At 42.4% G+C, this 19,923-nt stretch overlaps 1 protein-coding gene and 1 long non-coding RNA gene across 3 annotated transcripts; both read right to left on the reverse strand.

Annotated features, from left to right (window-relative positions):
* Positions 1 to 499: 499 nt before the first annotated feature.
* LOC130420031 (uncharacterized) lies at positions 500 to 3,042 on the reverse strand. The gene is made up of 3 exons (XR_008906575.1): positions 2,629 to 3,042; positions 1,290 to 1,348; positions 500 to 1,110 (listed from the first exon to the last, which is right to left on the reverse strand). It is a non-coding gene; the product is annotated as an uncharacterized LOC130420031 (long non-coding RNA).
* Positions 3,043 to 9,979: 6,937 nt separating this feature from the next.
* Positions 9,980 to 18,608, reverse strand: nat16l (N-acetyltransferase 16, like). 2 transcript variants are annotated; one of them, XM_056729433.1, is made up of 4 exons: positions 18,403 to 18,608; positions 17,820 to 18,016; positions 11,172 to 11,396; positions 9,980 to 10,981 (listed from the first exon to the last, which is right to left on the reverse strand). In XM_056729433.1, exons 2-4 carry the CDS (start codon positions 18,006 to 18,008, stop codon positions 10,409 to 10,411), a joined length of 987 nt encoding a protein of 328 aa, XP_056585411.1. In that variant the 5' UTR covers positions 18,009 to 18,016; positions 18,403 to 18,608; the 3' UTR covers positions 9,980 to 10,408. The 2 variants fall into 2 exon arrangements, with proteins under 2 accessions (XP_056585411.1, XP_056593012.1); XM_056737034.1 differs by lacking the exon at positions 18,403 to 18,608 and adding an exon at positions 18,165 to 18,378.
* Between the last annotated feature and the right edge of the window lie 1,315 nt (positions 18,609 to 19,923).

Consider the following 19,923-nt stretch of genomic DNA (forward strand, 5'->3'; position numbering starts at 1 on the left):
AGTTGGACCAATGGTGACATTGTTTGGAAAATTACTGAAGTTTTGTTGTAAAGTGTTTTTACAGTTTAACAACTAGAAACCTTATCTGGTCTTATATTCCGGATCTGAGTCAACAGGTTTAGGAAGAAATTAATTGGGAGTTTGAGTCATGATGAGGGAGGATTTCAATTAATAGCTCTTCTCTTGAATTAAGAGAACCTTCTCTACATTCTCTATTTTGTATCACACATTTTTTCTTGTTGATAAATAGAAACAAAGAGAATAAACACTTGAAACTGATATTGCTTTATTTGCAAATAGTTCCTTGATATTAAATTGTTCTGTTCCTCTGGTGTTATATTATCTACTTTTTTCCTGTTCAATTTTCATCAGGTGTATCTTTTTAAAATCCACAAAAAAAATGTCCTGCTTGGTATAAAACCTACTCTAAATGTTTCTTTTTCATTTTAGGTATCAGCTCTTCACTAATAGTGACCTACGGGGTGGTTAAAAGGGATAATCAAAAAATTGAACACATATGGTGAGTTATTATTATTGTCATTATCATTAATAACTATCTGAACCAGTGGCAATACAGGCTCCTGTCTTTCTCTTCCATTTTTGAGATGCGTCATCTGGCTGGGTCAAATCACACAAGTGCCAGGAAGCAAAAAAAATTATGGGAAAATTAAGGGAAACTAATAAGGAAACTAATGAAAAACAAAAATCTCTGATTTATTCCAGAAATGTAGGATGCATAGCGCTCCCCTTATCCATAAGGTAAAACATTGTTTAGTAATGCATATAGCTATTTACGTGAGTGTGTGACATGTTTTCCCTTTTCTTCACATTCTTTCTTCTGCTGCAATGGCATTGGCTACTTATTAGAACCCAAAACGCGGTTCAGTGCCACTAAATCTTGGTGAAAAAATGGAAAACCAGCTTTTGTACTAAAAAATTACAGGTCATCAGGGGTGCCGCCAGAAATTCTGGGCCCTATGGAAACCAAAATTTCTGGGCCCCCTACATTTTTTACAGATAAAATGTAACCCAATAAACATGCCCTGTATACTTGAAAAAAAGATACTTAGCACATTGCATAGTTAAAATGTCTAAAGATGAGTACAAAGCCTACAAAAACAAGAAAAAAATATAGAAATATGTACTTGTTTACATAAAAGGGAGAACATTTATTATCTCAATTGCAATATTATATGAAACATATAACTATACAACACAAGAAAAAAATTTGACAATCCAAAACATGATTGGTTTTTTACTACCTTGGTAGCTGACCCTGTTCACCTTACCTGACACTGAGAGGACTGGGTAGGAGGACGAGGTGCAGACAATAAAGCTGACTCTGCATCTGTATAAGTCACACACACACGCACGCACGCACGCACACACACACCATATTATTTGTATTGGCCTATTCAGTTTCTATCAGCTCCGCTTGCTGTCCAAAATCAAACATTTTCTCACACCTAAAACTCTAGAAATGGCTGTCCACGCTTTTGTTGCGTCTCGTTTAGATTACTGCAATTCAATATACTGCGGTATATCTAAGCGTCAAATTGCACGTCTTCAGTTAGTTCAAAATGCTGCGGCCAGACTCCTTTTAAAGTGTCGTAAACATGAACACATTAACCCAGTTCTCAAATCCCTACACAACATAGCCCCTGTCTACCTCTCTGAACTTCTTCATCTAAACATCCCATCCAGAAGCCTACGATCCTGTGACCGGACATTGTTGGTAGTCCCGCGAGTTAGGCTTAAACGTCGAGGTGAACGTGCTTTTGCAGTGGCAGGGCCTCGACTCTGGAATGCCCTCCTCTAGAGATTAGAACGGCCCCTTCTCTGTCTGTTTTTAAGTCTCGGCTAAAAACATATCTATTTTCCTTAGTGTATTGACTACTGGGATTTGGCCATTTAAAGTTTTTAATTCAGGTTGTTTTAAGCTGTTGACTACAATGATATAGCCAATGGGGTTGTGTTTAATTTGTGCATGGTCTGTTTTTGTATATGTATAATAAATGTTTTCTCCTGTAAAGCACTTTGGTCAGCCTGATGGCTGTTGTAAATGTGCTACACAAATAAAATGAACTTGAACTTAGTTTTCTTATTATGAAAAATGTAAATATCTATTTTGTAAACTCCGTATGGCCAATGGTTACTACAGACACGTTTTATTAAATTTTATATAATTTTTTTCTGGGGCATTTTATTCATGTTAAGAACGTCAAGTTTGACAGCATCGATCGTAGCAGCAGCACTGCTACTTCACAGAACACGCGGCACGGCAAACTGATTTTGTAATTTTTGAAGCGTGTAGATTACTTTTTGTTTTGCAAAGTTATCATCATGTGGCTAAAACAGTAGATTAGACGTTTTTAGAGGCTTCAATCTTCGCGAAGTTTCGCGCTCAGGCTCACCGTGTTCGGCTGAGGGGATGGGGGACGTGGGTGTGCAGCAGCCGCTGAATCTGTGTCTACGAGACATGATAACGTCCCGGAGACAGCAGAGATGTTATTATTGTTGGATGCAATCATAAATCAGTAATTATTTTACTAAGCTAGGCTAGCTAGATAAAAGCAGGTCATGTAGCAACAAAAATACGTTTTGGAATACAGGAATAGGGCAAGCTACCTTTCTTTATGAAAAACTGTGTGACATACTGTCGACTTTGGCGTTCTCTGTCTTCTCTTTCCTTCTTTTCTTTCCGTTTTTGATGCCCTGACTTCTGATGTGACATGCTTGCGTGTGTCACTGTCTGCGCTGCATCATAGTAAGTCCAATAAGCAAGAGACTCTACACTAGCACCGATCGTAGCTCGGAAAGGGCAGGTGGAATGAACCATTGTGAGAGGGAGGGGTGTGACTGAAACAGTAAATACATTATTTGTTTTTTAAATATTAAATCTATGGTCAAAACGGACAAAATACACATTTAGTGCACGAGGGGCCCTAGCACATTTAATGTATGTATAAAAAAGAGAAAAGAAATAGGAAAATAAAAAGGGGGTCTGCTGTTCTGGGCCCTAAATCTGCCTGGGCCCTTAGAATCGTCCTAACCTTCCACCCCTTTACGGCGCCCATGCAGGTCATCATATTCAAAGAAAAAGATCCAAAAACATTGAGAGTACTAGAGATCCTCATTAATGAAATAAATGTAAACAAATGTCTGTGTTGTAGTTAAACTCCCTTTGCAAAGTCATATGATCCTTACGAAATCAATTCAATTTATATATGTTTACAGACAATTTTATTATAAGCCTACTTTCTTCTTTTATTAGATACCCTGTAACTGGCCATCTGGAGTTAAAGCATGTTTTTGGTTTGTACTTGCCCTGCTGAAGGAACTAGCCAGAGAGGATAAGAAGTCTTGGAGACCGTCCAAAAGATATTCAGAATAATATATAATGTAATATTGATATAATTGTAGCACTTTGTATTATTTCAAAATTATAAAAAGTTTTTAGTCTGTAAAAACAAAATATGTACCATAAATTCATAAATGAAAGTTGGTTGTTTTTAAATTATTATTATGTAAATGTTCAATATAATTAAAAGCTTTTAATGTGTGCGTTTTTTTATTTTTATAAATACATATAATTGTGTAAAACGGATTAATTTATTTAATGTATAATTTACCTTTATATTTTGGCTAACAAACTTGCATGTTGACCTGTGAACTAAAAATTTTATTCTTTAAAAAGAGACCTAATTTGTACCAGTTTATACCTGATAACAGAAAACACATCACGTTTTGCTGATATCGAATGTCAAATCCAAGATTTCAATGACAGGAGAAATTCCTTCTTGTCCAGGACTTTTCATTTCATTTGTATCTGGTTGTGATGAATGAATAACAAATCTGAAAATTTGAATGAGAAAAAATATTTCTTATTTAAGCATCAGATATAAATAAGCTCAGTAATAACGTTTGGTAGAGGAACAGACGGACAACATTTTAGAGACAGAATCACAATTAAACGAATGTCATGACAAACCAAGTGCTTCGGCAGAACAAGAGTGACGTGAAACTGATGGTGTATTGAGGAAAGTGGAAGGGGTGAGCATGATGGAAAGACATAAATCCTGGTTTGAAAGTACAGGCAGAGAATTAAGAAAAGAAAGAGCAATAGGAGAAAACGTGATGGAGAAAGACATAGAGAGAAAAAAAAATTGCCGATGGGTAGTTTCTCAGAACATCTATTACACTGCTGCCTGTTTCTCAGACATCACACATTTTCTCCAAGGACTTCTCACATGCTTTTCCATCATGAAAGGCAATTACAACACCTTTATGTATCATCAGTAATAATCATAACTGATGTTTTTAAAGTTCTAAGTGGAACGGCTCCTGAATATCACTGTGATCTTTTAAACCCAAATAAATCTGTTAGATCGCTGAGGTCTTCTGAGCAAAGAGTGTTGATGGTCCAGAGATCTAGACTGAAGTTGAGGGGTGACCGTGCTTTTGCAATTGCTGGGGGAAACTTTGGAATAGTCTTCCAGTCTCCCTCCGATTGGACTCTTCAGAATCTAATTTTAAATCCTAGTTAAAAACTTACCTTTTTTCCAAGGCTTATGACTCTAGAGTATAAGGATCTGTCAACTATCAGTGTTTGTTTTTGATTTTCCTCCTTTTTGTGCATTGCGATCAAAACTGTTTGTTTTTTATTTGTGTCTTTTTAGCAAGGTTTGTACAGCACAGAGGTCAATTACTGTTGTTCCCTTTCGAGGGAACTCGCACTGCGTCGCCATGGCAACGCTTTGGGGAACGCCTCAGCGTGACCAGCTCTGAGCACGTGTGTCAACATCGTCCAGTAGTGGAACGCTACGTCATAGATGACGTATGGACCAGGAGGTATAAAACGACATCCGAAATAGTGAACTTCAGCTCTTTTCTTCTCAGCAACGGCTCTGTGTGTAGTGTGTGTTTGTCTAGTTAAAAGAAGCGTGAGTGTGTTCTGTAAAAGAAGTGTGTTTGGTTAGCCAGTTTGCTAACATGTCAGAGAAAAGTTTCAGACATTGTGCTCCTCCTTGTTCGCGTTTTATCACGAGCAATGATACGCATGATCTCTGTGTAGTCTGTCTGGGAGCGGAGCATGCACAGTCAGCGCTCGAGGGAGCTGACTGTGAAGCCTGTGGACTTTTACCACAGCGTACGCTCCGTTCCCGTTCAGCACTATTTGATAAGCACGGCCAGGTGCGAGCTCCGCGTGGTGATGGTCCCGCTTTTGCCGAGGCAGAGCGGAATCTTCGCTCGTGGGGCTCGCAGATGGACGTCAGGGAGGCTGAAGAGACATGCTCCGGCTTCTCTTTACCCTCCGTAGCTTCCACCTCTCTCTCTGCTCTCTCTGAGTCGGGAGCACGCACTGCGGTTTCTCCCGCTCAGAGAGGGAGTCCGGTTCGGCAATGTTCTGCATCTGAGGATGTAGACATAACTGGTATCGAAGCAGGAGAGTTAGATTGTGTTCCCCCTCTTGCTGCTTCGGTTCACGCCGATCTGGTGGAAGTCATGACAGCTGCGGTAGCCCAACTAACAATAGACTGGCCGCAAGATAAACCTAACGCTCGTCCTGAGAATAAGATGGACGAGCGATGTCTCAAGCATAGCACACAACCCTCACGACGCAAACTCCCTTTCTTTTCTGACCTACATCAGGAGGTGTGTAAGTCGTGGCAGCATCCATATACCGCACGAGTATTCACGCCACAGACTTGCATTTATTCTAATGTTCAGGGCTATAAAGAAAGAGGTTACGGGGCGATGCCGAGAATAGAACAGACGCTTGCGAGCTATCTGTCTCCATCCACGGCTTCGTCCCTAAAAGCCCCTACCTTGCCATCAAAGCCATGCAGGGTGACATCGACTTTGATTGGCAAGGCATATGCGGCAGCAGGGCAGTCCGGGGCTTGCTTACACTCTGTGGCACTACTTCAGGCGTATCAAGCAGATGCGCTACGTGAATTGGTCGACACGGGACTGGTGGCGGCGGATGTTTTACAACCCGTCCGTCATGCTTTGGATGTTTCTCTCCGTGCTACTCGTGAGACTGCTCGTTCTTTGGGCCGTTCCATGGGCGCTATGTTAGCCACTGAGAGGCATTTATGGTTGAACCTCTCAGACATGAAACCATCTGACAAAGCATTTCTTCTGGATGCCCCATTGTCCCCTACGGGCCTTTTCGGCCATGCTGTAGACACCGTTGTTGAAAGGTTCGAGGAGGCTAAGAAACAGGCTGCGGCATTTAAACTTTATCTCCCCCGCCGCGGACAAACTCCCCAGGCGGCGGGGCGAGAACAGCCACAGGCGTCCACTAGCTATCGTGAGCGTCAGAAGCAGAGTGTTGCTTCCCGAGCCCCACCCCAGAAGGATGGGGGTTCAGGAAGAAAATATAACCCGCAGCCTTACAAACCTAGGACTGACCTGAGGGCAGTCATTCAGGCGAGAAAAGGGGAAAATAAGAAAAAGTCCTGACAGACTTCCCCCCGAGGAGCGTGCGCTCGCACCTCATTATACGGTGCCCGTTCCTTTGCGGTGTCTCCGGAGGGTTCAGCCGGCTCTGCAAATCGAGGTTTGCCGAGCCGTTGCGGTTCCCGTAATAATATCACCAGAGGCTGGCCCCGAGAGGCTAGTTCCCTTAGTCGACCATTTAGCAGCTTGGAAAAGTCTACCAAATGTGTCAAAATGGGTCCTGCGCACGGTAGAGCAGGGTTACCGGATTCAATTTCAAGTCCGTCCGCCCCGCTTCAACGGAGTTTTGTACACCGAGGTGTGCCCCGAGCAGACTCTGGTGATGGAACAAGAAGTAAAAACTCTCTTGTGCAAGGAGGCAATCGAGTTTGTACACCCTCACGAGAGAAACTCAGGCTTTTACAGCCGGTATTTTACTGTTCCAAAAAAAGCCGGGGGATTACGTCCGATTTTAGATCTTCGACATCTAAATCGGGCAGTGCAACGTCTCAAATTCAAGATGTTGACGTTGAGACAGATCGTAGGACAAATCAGATCCGAGGACTGGTTTGTCACGATCGATCTGAAGGACGCGTATTTTCACGTCTCCATTTTTCCTCCCCACAGAAAGTTCCTAAGATTTACGTTGGGGGGAAAGACTTATCAATATCGTGTTCTCCCGTTCGGCCTGGCTCTGTCTCCACGCACGTTCACGAAGTGTGTGGATGCAGCCCTAGCTCCGCTACGCATGAAGAGCATTCGCATGTTAAATTACATAGACGATTGGCTGATTCTAGCAAAGTCGGAACATCTGGCGGTTCAACATCGAGATGTTGTTCTCGCACATATGAAAGAACTAGGGTTGAGACTGAATACCAAGAAAAGTGTGCTTTCTCCAGTACAGACAACCACTTTTTTAGGAGTGATATGGGATTCCATCACAATGCAGGCGCGGCTCGCACCTGCTCGTATTGTTGCAATCCTGTCAGCCGTTTGCAGAATAAAGCTAGGCCAATCACTGACTGTAAAGCTTTTTCAGAGATTGTTGGGACTCATGGCAGCTGCGTCCAACATTATTCCCGTCGGCCTGCTGTATATGAGACCTCTACAGTGGTGGCTCAAAACCAAGGGGTTTTCCCCGAGGGGCAACCCGTTGCGCATTATCAAGGTGACAAGCAGATGCCTGCACACACTGAGAATGTGGAAAGAACCTTGGTTTGTTTCCCAAGGACCAGTGTTGGGAAGCACTTGTCGGCGCGTTGCACTGACAACCGATGCTTCACTCACAGGTTGGGGAGCTGTTATGGAAGGCCAATGGGGCCAAAACCGATGGGAGAGCCAGTTTCGATCTTGGCACATAAATTGCCTAGAGATGATGGCAGTGTCTCTGGCGTTGACACACTTTCTCCCACAACTCAGAGGCCAACATGTGCTTGTCAGGACAGACAACACAGCTGTGGTCTCATACATAAATCACCAGGGGGGTCTGCGGTCACGGCAACTATACAAGTTGGCACGTCAGATCCTCCTGTGGTCTCAGGGGAAGCTGCTCTCCCTGAGGGCAGTATATATCCCCGGTCACCTGAACCAAGGAGCAGACTTCCTGTCGAGACAGGGGCTGAGGCCCGGGGAATGGAGACTCCACCCAGAGGTGGTGGAGCAGATCTGGATGAGGTTCGGCCAGGCAGAGTTAGACCTCTTTGCAACTCAGGAAAACACGCACTGTCGGCTCTGGTTTTCCCTAACACATCCAGCCCCTCTAGGGCTGGATGCCATGACACAGGTGTGGCCGAGGCTTCACCTGTACGCTTTTCCCCCGATCGCTCTACTCCCGGGAGTTCTGGAAAGGGTGCGCAGGGACGGAGTTCGCCTACTGTTGGTAGCCCCATTCTGGCCGGCCCGAGTATGGTTCTCAGACATCATAGACCTGTTGGAGAACTCTCCATGGGAGATTCCTTTGAGGAGGGACCTCCTCTCTCAAGCGGAGGGTCAAATACATCACCCACGCCCGGAGTTATGGAAACTATGGGTTTGGCCTCTGAGAGGGCTAGCCTCTTAAACACTGGTCTCTCAGCCGAGGCTGTGGAGACCATACTTAATTCCAGAGCTCCTTCTACAAGGAAGCTTTATGCCTTAAAGTGGAGAGTCTTCACTACTTGGTGTTCAGCTCACCGCATGGACCCTGTAAACTGCCCGGTTTCAACAGTGCTTGAGTTCCTGCAAGATCGTTTTGCTGCAGACTTATCCCCATCTACCTTAAAGGTTTATATGGCAGCCATTTCTGCCTTTCATGTTCGGCTAGGGGGCATACCTGTTGGTAGAGACCCCTTGGTTCTACAGTTTCTTCGTGGTGCTCGCAGGTTGAGGCCTGTGAGCCACACTAGGGTACCTACCTGGGACTTGGCTACAGTTCTCGAGGGACTGTCAGCTCCTCCCTTTGAACCGATTGATTCGGTTGCTCTAAAGTTTCTCACTCTTAAGACCGTCTTCCTGTTGGCTAGTACTTCTCTCAAGAGAGTGGGAGATCTTCAGGCCTTGTCGGTTTCACCTACGTGCCTTGAATTTGCTCCTGGTTTGGTTAAGGCGTTCCTTTTCCCCTGGGCAGGATACGTGCCTAAGGTTATGGATAATGTACCGAGACCCATTACCTTGCAAGCATTCTGTCCTCCACCTTTCAGGAGCCAGGACCAGGAAAGGTTAAATTTGTCGTGTCCAGTGCGAGCACTGGACTCGTATGTACACAGAACTGTGGCTTGGAGGAAAGCGCAGCAGCTCTTCGTATGTTTTGGTTCACCGAAGAAAGGTCTGTCGGCAACCAAGCAAACCATCAGCAGATGGATAGTTGAGACTATCTCTCTGGCCTATGAGGCCTCTGGCAGACCATCGCCTTTGGATGTCAGAGCTCATTCTACTAGGGGTATGGCGGCCTCCGTAGCCTTAAGGTCGGGGGCGTCTATGCGGGACGTGTGTGATGCGGCAGGCTGGTCCTCTCCGCTCACATTCGTGAGATTTTATAGTTTGGACATGAATCTCACCCCGGGAGCCCAGGTGCTTGTGTCTTCCACGTGACATTTTTGTACACACATACAGGCATTTGGGCGTATGGCGGTTTGGGTATTTCGTTCCCCAAAGCGTTGCCATGGCGACGCAGTGCGAGTTCCCTCGAAAGGGAACGTCTCGGGTTACGTCTGTAACCCTTGTTCCCTGAGAAGGGAACGAGACACTGCGTCACCTTGCCATACTCCCTACATCCCTGTAAGCCTTTTGGTTCGAAGTTTTTCGAGCTGAAGTTCACTATTTCGGATGTCGTTTTATACCTCCTGGTCCATACGTCATCTATGACGTAGCGTTCCACTACTGGACGATGTTGACACACGTGCTCAGAGCTGGTCACGCTGAGGCGTTCCCCAAAGCGTTGCCATGGCGACGCAGTGTCTCGTTCCCTTCTCAGGGAACAAGGGTTACAGACGTAACCCGAGACGTTTTTATTGTACTTTATAAATACATTTTGATTGATTGATATCAACCACTCAAACACTGTAAATAAAATATTTTTTATTAGGTAAACTAATCATAGATCACAGACACTTACTTTACTTGATTCTTAAAAAGAAAGCAATGAAAACCAAAACACTTTCCATTTGTAGAGCCATAATATAAAGTTTAATGGTTGTGCTACAGTAAATATGGAATGTATAATCAAATGTTTAATTTAATTCATATTAAGGAAAGCCGTAAAAGTAATGAGCTCACTTAAGTTAGTGCGCATTGTTTCTCTCAAACAGAAATGACAAAAGCACAGTGCAATACCTTCACATCATTCAATTTGCTGAGTACCGCTTTTTAATTAAAGCCAAACCTCACACCTTGAGATATGGCACCACCACACTAACAAAATCATAATGACAAATTAAATTAAATCAGGACAGAATTAAATGATGCATTCCAGCACACCATTTGTTCATCATACTAACTCCCTTTCCAAAAAGAGCTGCTCCCAGTAATCCCTCCATTGCTTCACCCCGTCATGCCCCTCACAAAACTGCCTCATAACTTCCCATAGACCCGGATGCATATATATATGGATCAAGACTGTGCTCTGAATCTCACCTTTTACAGAATTCAGGTGAGCTGTTAGTGCTCTCTTTGCTAAGGAGGCATCTGTTCCGAACATGTCGATATTTAGGCGTAAAGACCCTCCGTTAAACGGAACAGGATATGGAGGTGTGTGGAAGCTCATAAACAAATCTTTCTCATTCGAATCATCCACAAACCATGACAAATTTCGCCTGGCCAAGACTTCAAGGTTACTCTCTAGGAGATCTAGGGGCTGCCAATCTTGGATGATAGCGCCGCCTGGAAGCTGAAGTCTGGAGGACACGTTTGGATTTAGGAGAAGGCCTTTTAAAGCAGCTTGGTCGATGCGTTTTGTCACTAGAGGATAGCTGGTGGATCCATCTGAAACACTGAGTTTTGCCTTCAAATATGATACGAAGCCATCAAAGGTCTCAGAATCCCCACACAGCGACAAGATAGCCTGATACAAAAGACATAAATGAAGAACAAAACATCCATGTAGTATTCGCATCAATTAACATAATAAATGCAGAAAAATTATATTTCTTATTATTAGTTCATGTTAGCTTATGCATTTACTAATGTTAACAAATACAACCTTTTTGTAAAATGTCATCATGTAAACATCATCTTTTTCAAATTGTACACACCCTTTTGTCCAGATATGTGAACTTGCTCAGTTTTTCTGGCCCTGGGTTATCTCCTCTGGTGAGGCGCTTATTCTTCACCGTTGGGAAAACCTTCTTTACATACCCATCAGCAAATCTCTGGATAACTCCAGCTAGACCGCGGCCTCTTTCAGTTGGACACACCCTTAATCCCTCAACTACCACTGTTTTACCACCATCAACCACAAAGCTTGACTCCAACGCCACCTAGAAATACACAAGAATAATTACTGCAGAGTTTCAAATGCTGTACACGCATCAGCATATATCGAAATTTGTTGTTTAGAAATGCTGCATGGAAATCAATTATTTTATGCAGTCATAAATGATTGCTCCATGCAGACTTCAAAAACATGATATCATGAATAATGTCAAAGTAAGAGTAGTAAATTTGTTAAAAAGTATTTGACCACAAGGCTATGAATAACAGTACATGCCTATTCTTTGATTATTTTTTAAAAAGTTAAACTAACATATTAATGTTAATATGTTGTAATTTAAAACCGTGCGGGCCCTGGGTCGGACGATGTCCATACTTATGGTCCAATAGAGACTCCTCTGGCCGAACCTTGCAAAGATGTGTTATGCCGGGAAGGTCCGCCTCCTCGATGCACCCATCTCGCGAGGGGGGGCTGTTTGGGTCTTACTTTCGAGCAGGAGTTCTCGACAGTAAAGAAACAGATAGTGGCTATTAAGCATATCCTCCCAAACGCAACTCGGGCGCCCTCCGGCTCTTGGGCCCCACACTCAGGCGGCCCCCTGGAAGAAGACGTCGAGGAGAAGCACTCTCATGGGAAGACCACAGGGAGATTAAGAATACCTTTGGGCCCGACCCCAGCCATTCCATCACTAGGTGGTCGATCCGGGACGGGTCCCAACAGCCCACTTCAAGGAGTTTTCCTCTCCTTCTGGGTGTTTATAAAATCCACACTCACCCTCTTCACAGAGGTGTTCGGCAACCCGACTTTGCGTCATGGCGAGACACAATGTTGAGTATACTCGAGTATACTCAGCAGCCCTCAGCACTCTCAAGGTGACGGTGCGTTGAGCTGCATCGCAAGGCAGGTAAGTCAGCAGAGCCGATCTCCTCCCCGGGGGCCTCTCCACGGCGAGAGATCCGCACTACCAGCTATCAAACCACCCCCTGGGCGGACGATGAAGCAGATCGTACCACTAGTCTCACTGTCACGGTCTCTTGGCGCTTAAATCGAGGTTCCCACACCGTCACAGTGGCTGCGGCAAAAAATCCAACCCGGCTACTAAATCCAATTCGCCAGGCCTCAGCCCAAGTTTCGAGACATCCTCTCAACTTCGATCAGAGGCAGTGATGCCTCCGTACTACGGGCTGAGATCGCCACCCTGCTGGCGAAGCCGATCGAGCCCTTCCCTCTAGCCGGGATGTTCGACTTCATCGTCCCCAAAAAAGGCGGGGGGTTGCTACCCATCCTAGATCTGCATACCCTGAACAGGCACCTGCAGAAGCTGCCTTTCAGGATGCTCATGCAGAGGCGCATCCTGGTGTCTATCAGATGTCAGGATTGGTTTATGCCAATCGACCTGAAGGATGCTTACTTTCATGTCTCGAAACATATATCCCAGGCGGCCTGAACCAGACAGCTGCCGCTCTATGTTGCCAATCGACACCTCACCGAGAGTGGCGACTCCACCCCCGCGCCAGAGCATTTGGGTGCTGTTCGGGCAGGTTCAGGTAGACTGTTTGCCTCCCTGGACACCACCCATTGCCCGCAATGGTACCTCAAAGCTCAAGTAAAAAGGAGTGAAATAAAGGCAGAACTCAAGAGCAGAGCTCAAGGAGAACAGCCCAGAAGAGAAGAGGCAGAGCTCATAGTGAGAGCAGCTTCCAGTGAGAAGAAGAGACAGATTTTTATTTCTTTTTCAGATTTCAGATTCAATTCAAATCGAATATGGCCTAAAACACGCAATATTTTGAAATTGTTTAGTAGGAGATGTTGTTATGGCAACATTGTTGACAACATTTTTGTAGAAAAAGTCTACACCCACTCCAAACTCTAACCATAATCATAGCCCTTAAATCAGATGGAAGGTGTAGAGGCACAAAGCCTTAGCTTAATCTCAACATGAAGTGTAACTAATCCCTCAAATCTGATTTGTTGATTGAAATGTTGTCCCAGGGTCAACATCTCTCACTTTGTGATATCAGGAAAGCCCCACCATCTCACAGGACCTGAAATTAGAGACTTGCACAGGGTTTTTCTGTGCACTTCAGTAACGGATTGTCTCAGCTGCTCCCCTGCCCATCCTTGTAGTCCTTGAAAATGGCAGGAAAAGCGATCACAGAGTTAGGCCACAATCCTTTTGAACTGTTGCCCTCTAGCTTCAAATGGAGTTCAAGAACATTTAGGCTCAAAAGTATATATATATTTTTCCCACAGATAATGCAATAACCTATTCCTATCTCTTGTAGCCTATCTGTCAGCACATCTCACTCCTTGCACAGATGTGGGAAATTCCAGCGTTATGGAAGTGAAATTAAAATGCTCAGAGAATGTATTTGTTACCATTTTACTAAACCATATTTTGGTTAACAGTTGTCGATAGAGTTTAATAATCAGAAAATTATCAGTCTATGCACAAGTTGGAAAAAAATGGTTTGGACACGGTTTTTGGGGGACAACAAATTTTGTTTGATTTCTGTGAATTAAAATGCACAAACCTGAAGCAATTATAGCCAAAAAATGGAGCACATGGCGAGCTGTCAAAACAAAAAGCCATGTGCTTGACACAACATACGCATACTGACAAAAAAACAACAAAGCCCGGGTGATACGAATATTATCGTAGAGAGCATTATCACCCGAGTTTTAGTCAAACTCCATTTCCCAGTGGCCCTTGCGCCACTGATAACACCCACACCTGGAACTCATTTACATGGCTTTATAATCTCTGTGTTTGCTGGGCTGTGTTGTGTTGTGTGTTGTGTGTGTTGTGTGTTGTGTGTTGTGTGTGTTGTGTGTGTTGTGTGTGTGTTGTGTGTGTTGTGTGTGTGTTGTGTGTTGTGTGTTGTGTGTTGTGTGTTGTGTGTGTTGTGTGTGTTGTGTGTGTTGTGTGTTGTGTGTGTGTTGTGTGTTGTGTGTTGTGTGTTGTGTGTGTTGTGTTGTGTTGTGTGTTGTGTTGTGTTGTGTTGTGTGTTGTGTGTTGTGTTGTGTAACCCGTTGTTGACTTTGGACTGTTACTTGGATTTCGAACCTTTGCTACCGCCCTGACCATCGCCTGTTTACAGTATATACACCTGGACGTTATCTGCCTGCCTCGACCTCGGATTGTTATTGTTGTACCCTTATGTCTCTGATAAAACTGCATTGATCCTACAGCTTCTGTGTCTGAGTCTTCGTTACATCGAAGATCAGACCAGAAACACAACGCATTCTGTTTTGACGTAGGCCTACAAATGTCAAGTGTCTTTTAATTACAATATTTAGTGTCCCTGCTAAAACAAATCAATCACAAGAATGAGCGATAAATGATAAATAAGATGATTAAATATCTATATCTAAAAGCTTGTTGAGGACTTTCACTGGCCGTCAAGCACACATAGATAAGTGGATCTTTCGCATATTACGTGCATTGTGATGGCCCAGAGTTATGCTTTAACCCTTCCGCTCAGCAGCCAATAGGAACTCATCACGCTTACATGTTCAAACTGGGCAAGTGGCCGGATGGCTCAAAAACACACGAAATTGATGTCTGACGTCGAAAGTCGAGAGCGCATGTTTGCGTGTAGAATACGTGTTGTTTACGCACCGATTTTTCATGCATAAACTGCATGTACTCTACACGCAAACAACGCATTCACGACGCGCATTTTTGACCCTCACGGCTTTCTATAATGCCCGAGACGGACGCGGAAAGTCAATTATGCTCGATTGTTCACCTTGGCGCCCTTTGCTCAGTACCGAGGCGTAAAACGTCGACGATAAACGCGCGCGATTATCGTCTCTGTGTGGACAGGCCATAACATTACACACGTTAAAGCGATTACGAGCAACTTTTTGACTTTAAATTAATGTCTATAAAAAAAAATTGTGGTAGGACAAGTTTTAACTGGACGAATTTTACTGCCGTTGTTACCCAAGCATCCTCCTATCGGCTGAAATTGCACTTTTAACTTTGGTGTTCGGGCCGGTACAAGCTCCGCTTGGCATGGGAGAAGTTAGCCAACAGCTAACAATGAGACGAAACGATCTAGTTCAACCCAAGTCTCCAAACCATCACCATGGCAGAGCCAGCAAATAAAACAATGTGGAAAAGAGAGAGAGTGATCGGACACGAATCAATATCTGAAGGGCTTACAATCGGCTACCCGAGCTGCAAGAGGCAACGGGTTGCAAAACGGATGGAGACCTAACGTTAGCCTTCCTACTACTGGCTTTGAAAGTCTTATGTACATGTTTTCTTACTGTCCTGTACTTTGGAGCTTATTGGTAATTTAGCGGTGCTCAGGTTGTTTATTGGAGAACACTCGCGTTACTGGTTCACAATTTATAACCGTAAAGTAGACTAGAAAAAATGTTATGTTGCCGCGGGTCTCAATGGCCTACTTAGCATGATCGTGCCTCATCACAAATGAAGTGTTATGATTGTAAATGATGACTACTTAACAACAATAAATGTTTTATGGTCAAAAGTAGCTGATTCCTTACACGTGCACGTAGACTAATGTTATTGGTATCTATAGTTACTGTGCTAGGCACTATTACCTCAGTTATTGATTGCACCAATTACACAAAGCGCAACGCCTGGTTGCGAGTGTGTTTCCGAAAATATAACTATCGTTACAGAAAATGATTTGCGTTGGTTACGTTACACATTCAAGTCTATGTGTTGTGTTTTGGGTGACCGCAAATGTGTTATGTAGCTAACGTAAGCAAGTTAGCTGCTATGTAGTTAGCACGCTATACGCTAACGGCCAACAACCAACTGCTACCGCAGAATCTAGTTTGAACTATTAGTATAGCCCAGTAGTATAACCCGCGGAAGCCAAAGATTGCTTTAGTACATGCGAAGTTTATGAAGAGACATGATGTAACAGCGGTTTGTGCCTAGTCAATAAATTCATGTGTATTGAGCTGCCCGCATGGAAGCTTAACGGGCAATATTTAGGAAATTTATAACAGGCAATTGTGCTTATCAACCACATGGGGGAACCATACACCAAAACGGCACGTTATTGCTTTAACAGCACAACACGAGTCCCAGGGACCAACAACCCTGGTATAAAAAAAACTGCTGTCAAGCAGCCGCCACTTTAAAAACGACAGTGAAACTAAATCTCACTCTGTTTGTTATATGGGCACATAAGGCGCATTACGGTTATAAGCAGATTTTTAGATTTCAAAATAAAAGCGATCTATGGCCAACGTGGTTTCAGTCCATGGATTGTTAATTAATTAAAATACAAATGCATTTAAAAATGTAATATATTTATTTATAAGTTTATCCATAAAACGATATATAGTGTTTTTTACAACACTCTAATCCCACATCAGTGTGTCACAACAATATCAGGACCGTTCAATGAGGATTTTTTAAAGTACAGGTCTCCAAAATTGCCGATATTTATTATTATTTCTTTAACTTCAGATAATAATTAAAAAGAAACTATTCGATCGCACAGACTCATTCCACTTTAAAATGAGAGTATACCACCCCAGGGTGTCACACAAACAATATCAGAACTGTAAATTATGGAGTTTTTAATCTACAGTCTTTCAAAATGGCCTATATGTATTATTATTTCTATAACTTCAGATAATTAAATTTGAGAACATGAAGAGGATGTGATACAACCTCTGCCAGCTTCACTGCTCTGGGCATTTTCTTTATGACCGGAAATCTTTTCAGAAAAGCACATGTCCTTAATTACTTTTATTTTGTTAATCTATTTCAGACTATATAGACGTTGAGTATGTGACAGTTCTCATTTTGGGTGGGAGAAGGTTTACTATCAGTCTACTGGTATGTTCTGTTGAAACAGTGACTTTCTTGTAGACCAAGTCTGATCAACAAAAGTAATACAAAAAATAAGTAATATTAGACCTGTTCGATACAAAATCCACAATGAACAGTCCTGATATTGTTTGTGTGACACACTGGGGGGTATACTCTCATTTTAATGTGTAATGAGTCTGTGCAATCGGATTGTTATCTTTTAATTGTTATCTGAATTTATAGAAATAATAATACATATAGGCCATTTTGAAAGTGTAATTTAGGTTCTTTTTTTACTATAAATTGATTTATGGTTAATATTATATAAACATATATTTAATCTTCTAAATGCATTTGTATTTTAATTCATTCAAAATCGACAGATTGAAACCACGTTCGCCATAGATCGCTTTTATTTTGTAATCCAAAAAGCTGCCTTTACCGTAATGCGCTGTATATGCGGACATAAGAAATCCGAGTGGGGGCTAGTTTGACTGTAGTTTTCGAAGTGGCAGCTGGCTTGACCGCAGTTAAAAACGACAACGTTCACGTGTCAGTTGTTTTAGATAATACCTATGTTAAGTGCATACATGTAAAAGTATCTTTTCTGATGGTTTCCAACGCACCTTTCCAAAGACAAGACTATATATCATCACTTACCAACCGGCTGCCCCTCCTTGCTATTACAACCAATCTGTCCGGTTCAGTCATCCAGGAGTGATAGCGACATGGAAGGTAATCATTGCCCCCGTATATGTCTTGCGATATGGCCATCACATCATCATAATCCTCTGGCCTGGCCAGGAAGAAGGTCAGCCCTTCACTCTCACCCAAATTATGCGACTCCATAATTATCACTGCAAAAATCACACGAACAAATATAACATCATGTTAAAATAGAGATGAAGAATGAAAAATAACTTGAAGTGCTGTAATTGTAAACTGTAAAGTTGTGCATTCTTAGTAACGTCTAATTTGATGTCGAATGCCCATTACTGTACTTACAATAATACTAACAAAACCTTTTTGGGTTGCAATCAGAATAAGGAGGCCTAACGTCATACTGTATATGAATGTTCAATAAATGCGGATTCTCTTCCTAGCCCTACTTCTTCATTTAAATGAACAAAATGAAAGTAAAGGACGCATACAATCACGAACAACCTTAAAGATTAGCAACATATACACCAAAATCAATACTTTAAAAAAGGAAGATATGTTGCAGTCACTCTGCAGAACTTACCTCGTGACAGAGAATCACGTGAACTTCACCGCTCTGTCAAAGAAAAACTCCTTTCGACCCCGCATCCGTGGACTTTAAACTTGTTAAACATATGTATAATGTGCATAGAACAGCGTTTCTGTTAATTGTGCTGTGTAGCCAACTTCGAACATTTAAGGGCAATAATTTACAAACGCGGACAGAGGTGAAACACATAAAACACGACCCGAAACTATTGAAAATGTCCCCATCCAGCGGATTGAACGCGATATTGCAGACAAATTGATTGTTTACCAAAAAATAAGAGTTGTTATGTCTTCTTTTGTGTTCTGCACAAGAAAGTCATAAGGGTTTGGAATGATGGAGGGTCATTTTCAAAATATGGTCACAAACTTGTCGCTACACATATATACAGCTTCAAATGAAGAAATCTGCCCGATTTAACGCCTTTAATACGCAACTCAGCACCTTTTTATAGTGATGATTGTTATTTAAGTGCTTATAGTTTTGTACATATTAAAATTAATTTGAATTTCATTTGAACTTGAAAAAACACATGTTAAACACTACTATGTTTAACTCTTTGTATGGTGTATAAACATTTCCTTTTCATTCATTTTCAATTCGGTTAACCAATTAAACACAAGTATGGGGCCTAATAAATACATGAAAATGCAAACCAAAAGAATTATTTATTAATACAAATAATTAAAAACAATATGTCTGTCCTTAATGAGTGAGTGTGTGTGCCCTGCGATGGTTTGGCACTTCATCCAGGGTGTATCCTGCCTTGATGCCCGATGACTCCTGAGATAGGCACAGGCTCCCCGTGACCCGAGGTAGTTCGGATAAGCGGTAGAAAATGGAATGGAATGGAATGTCTGTCCTTTGATTTTGTGTCATTGGTATTATTGGTGACACAAACTTTTATTTTGAAAGAAAAAAAATTCTTACAAGGTCAAAAGTCAATAAAGAAGATGCTCTGTTCAAGCAAACACATGGTGATTGTCCCTTTCCTTAATATAAATAAGAAATGTTATTTAAAATGTCATTTTTATGGTGGTTCTTTAAAAGCGTCATTAGTGATGCTTTGGTTTGTGTAAGCATGAAGGATTTTTGTTGGGGAAAAAAACATGTTTATCGGTATAATGTATAGATTTTAATGTGCCTCATCATGTAAGTTTTGACTTTGCCATCATTTTGGAAAATTAGCCATTTGTGGGAATTTGTCACTAGTGTTATTGCACTGGTGTTACATCAATAAGTTAAATAAAACAATTAAATAAGGAAAAAGATTTAAGCTGGCCATTATTATGGTAACAATGTTATCATGCATGCGAATAGTACTCATCAAATTTTAGGCATGAAAGCTGAATTAATTTTTTCGTACTTTTTGAAGTCAGAAAGTCACGGTATTTTTGAGAATGACCAGGGAGCAAGTATAATTATATTAAAAGAGGAAAACAACCACCCGAGCAGTAAATAGAGAAGGTCTAGGAGAGTCAATAAACTGAATGTTTTGGACGGTGTGATCCACTGGTG

The sequence above is a fragment of the Triplophysa dalaica genome, chromosome 1, assembly GCF_015846415.1.
Source record: "Triplophysa dalaica isolate WHDGS20190420 chromosome 1, ASM1584641v1, whole genome shotgun sequence".
Taxonomy (NCBI): Eukaryota; Metazoa; Chordata; class Actinopteri; order Cypriniformes; family Nemacheilidae; genus Triplophysa; species Triplophysa dalaica.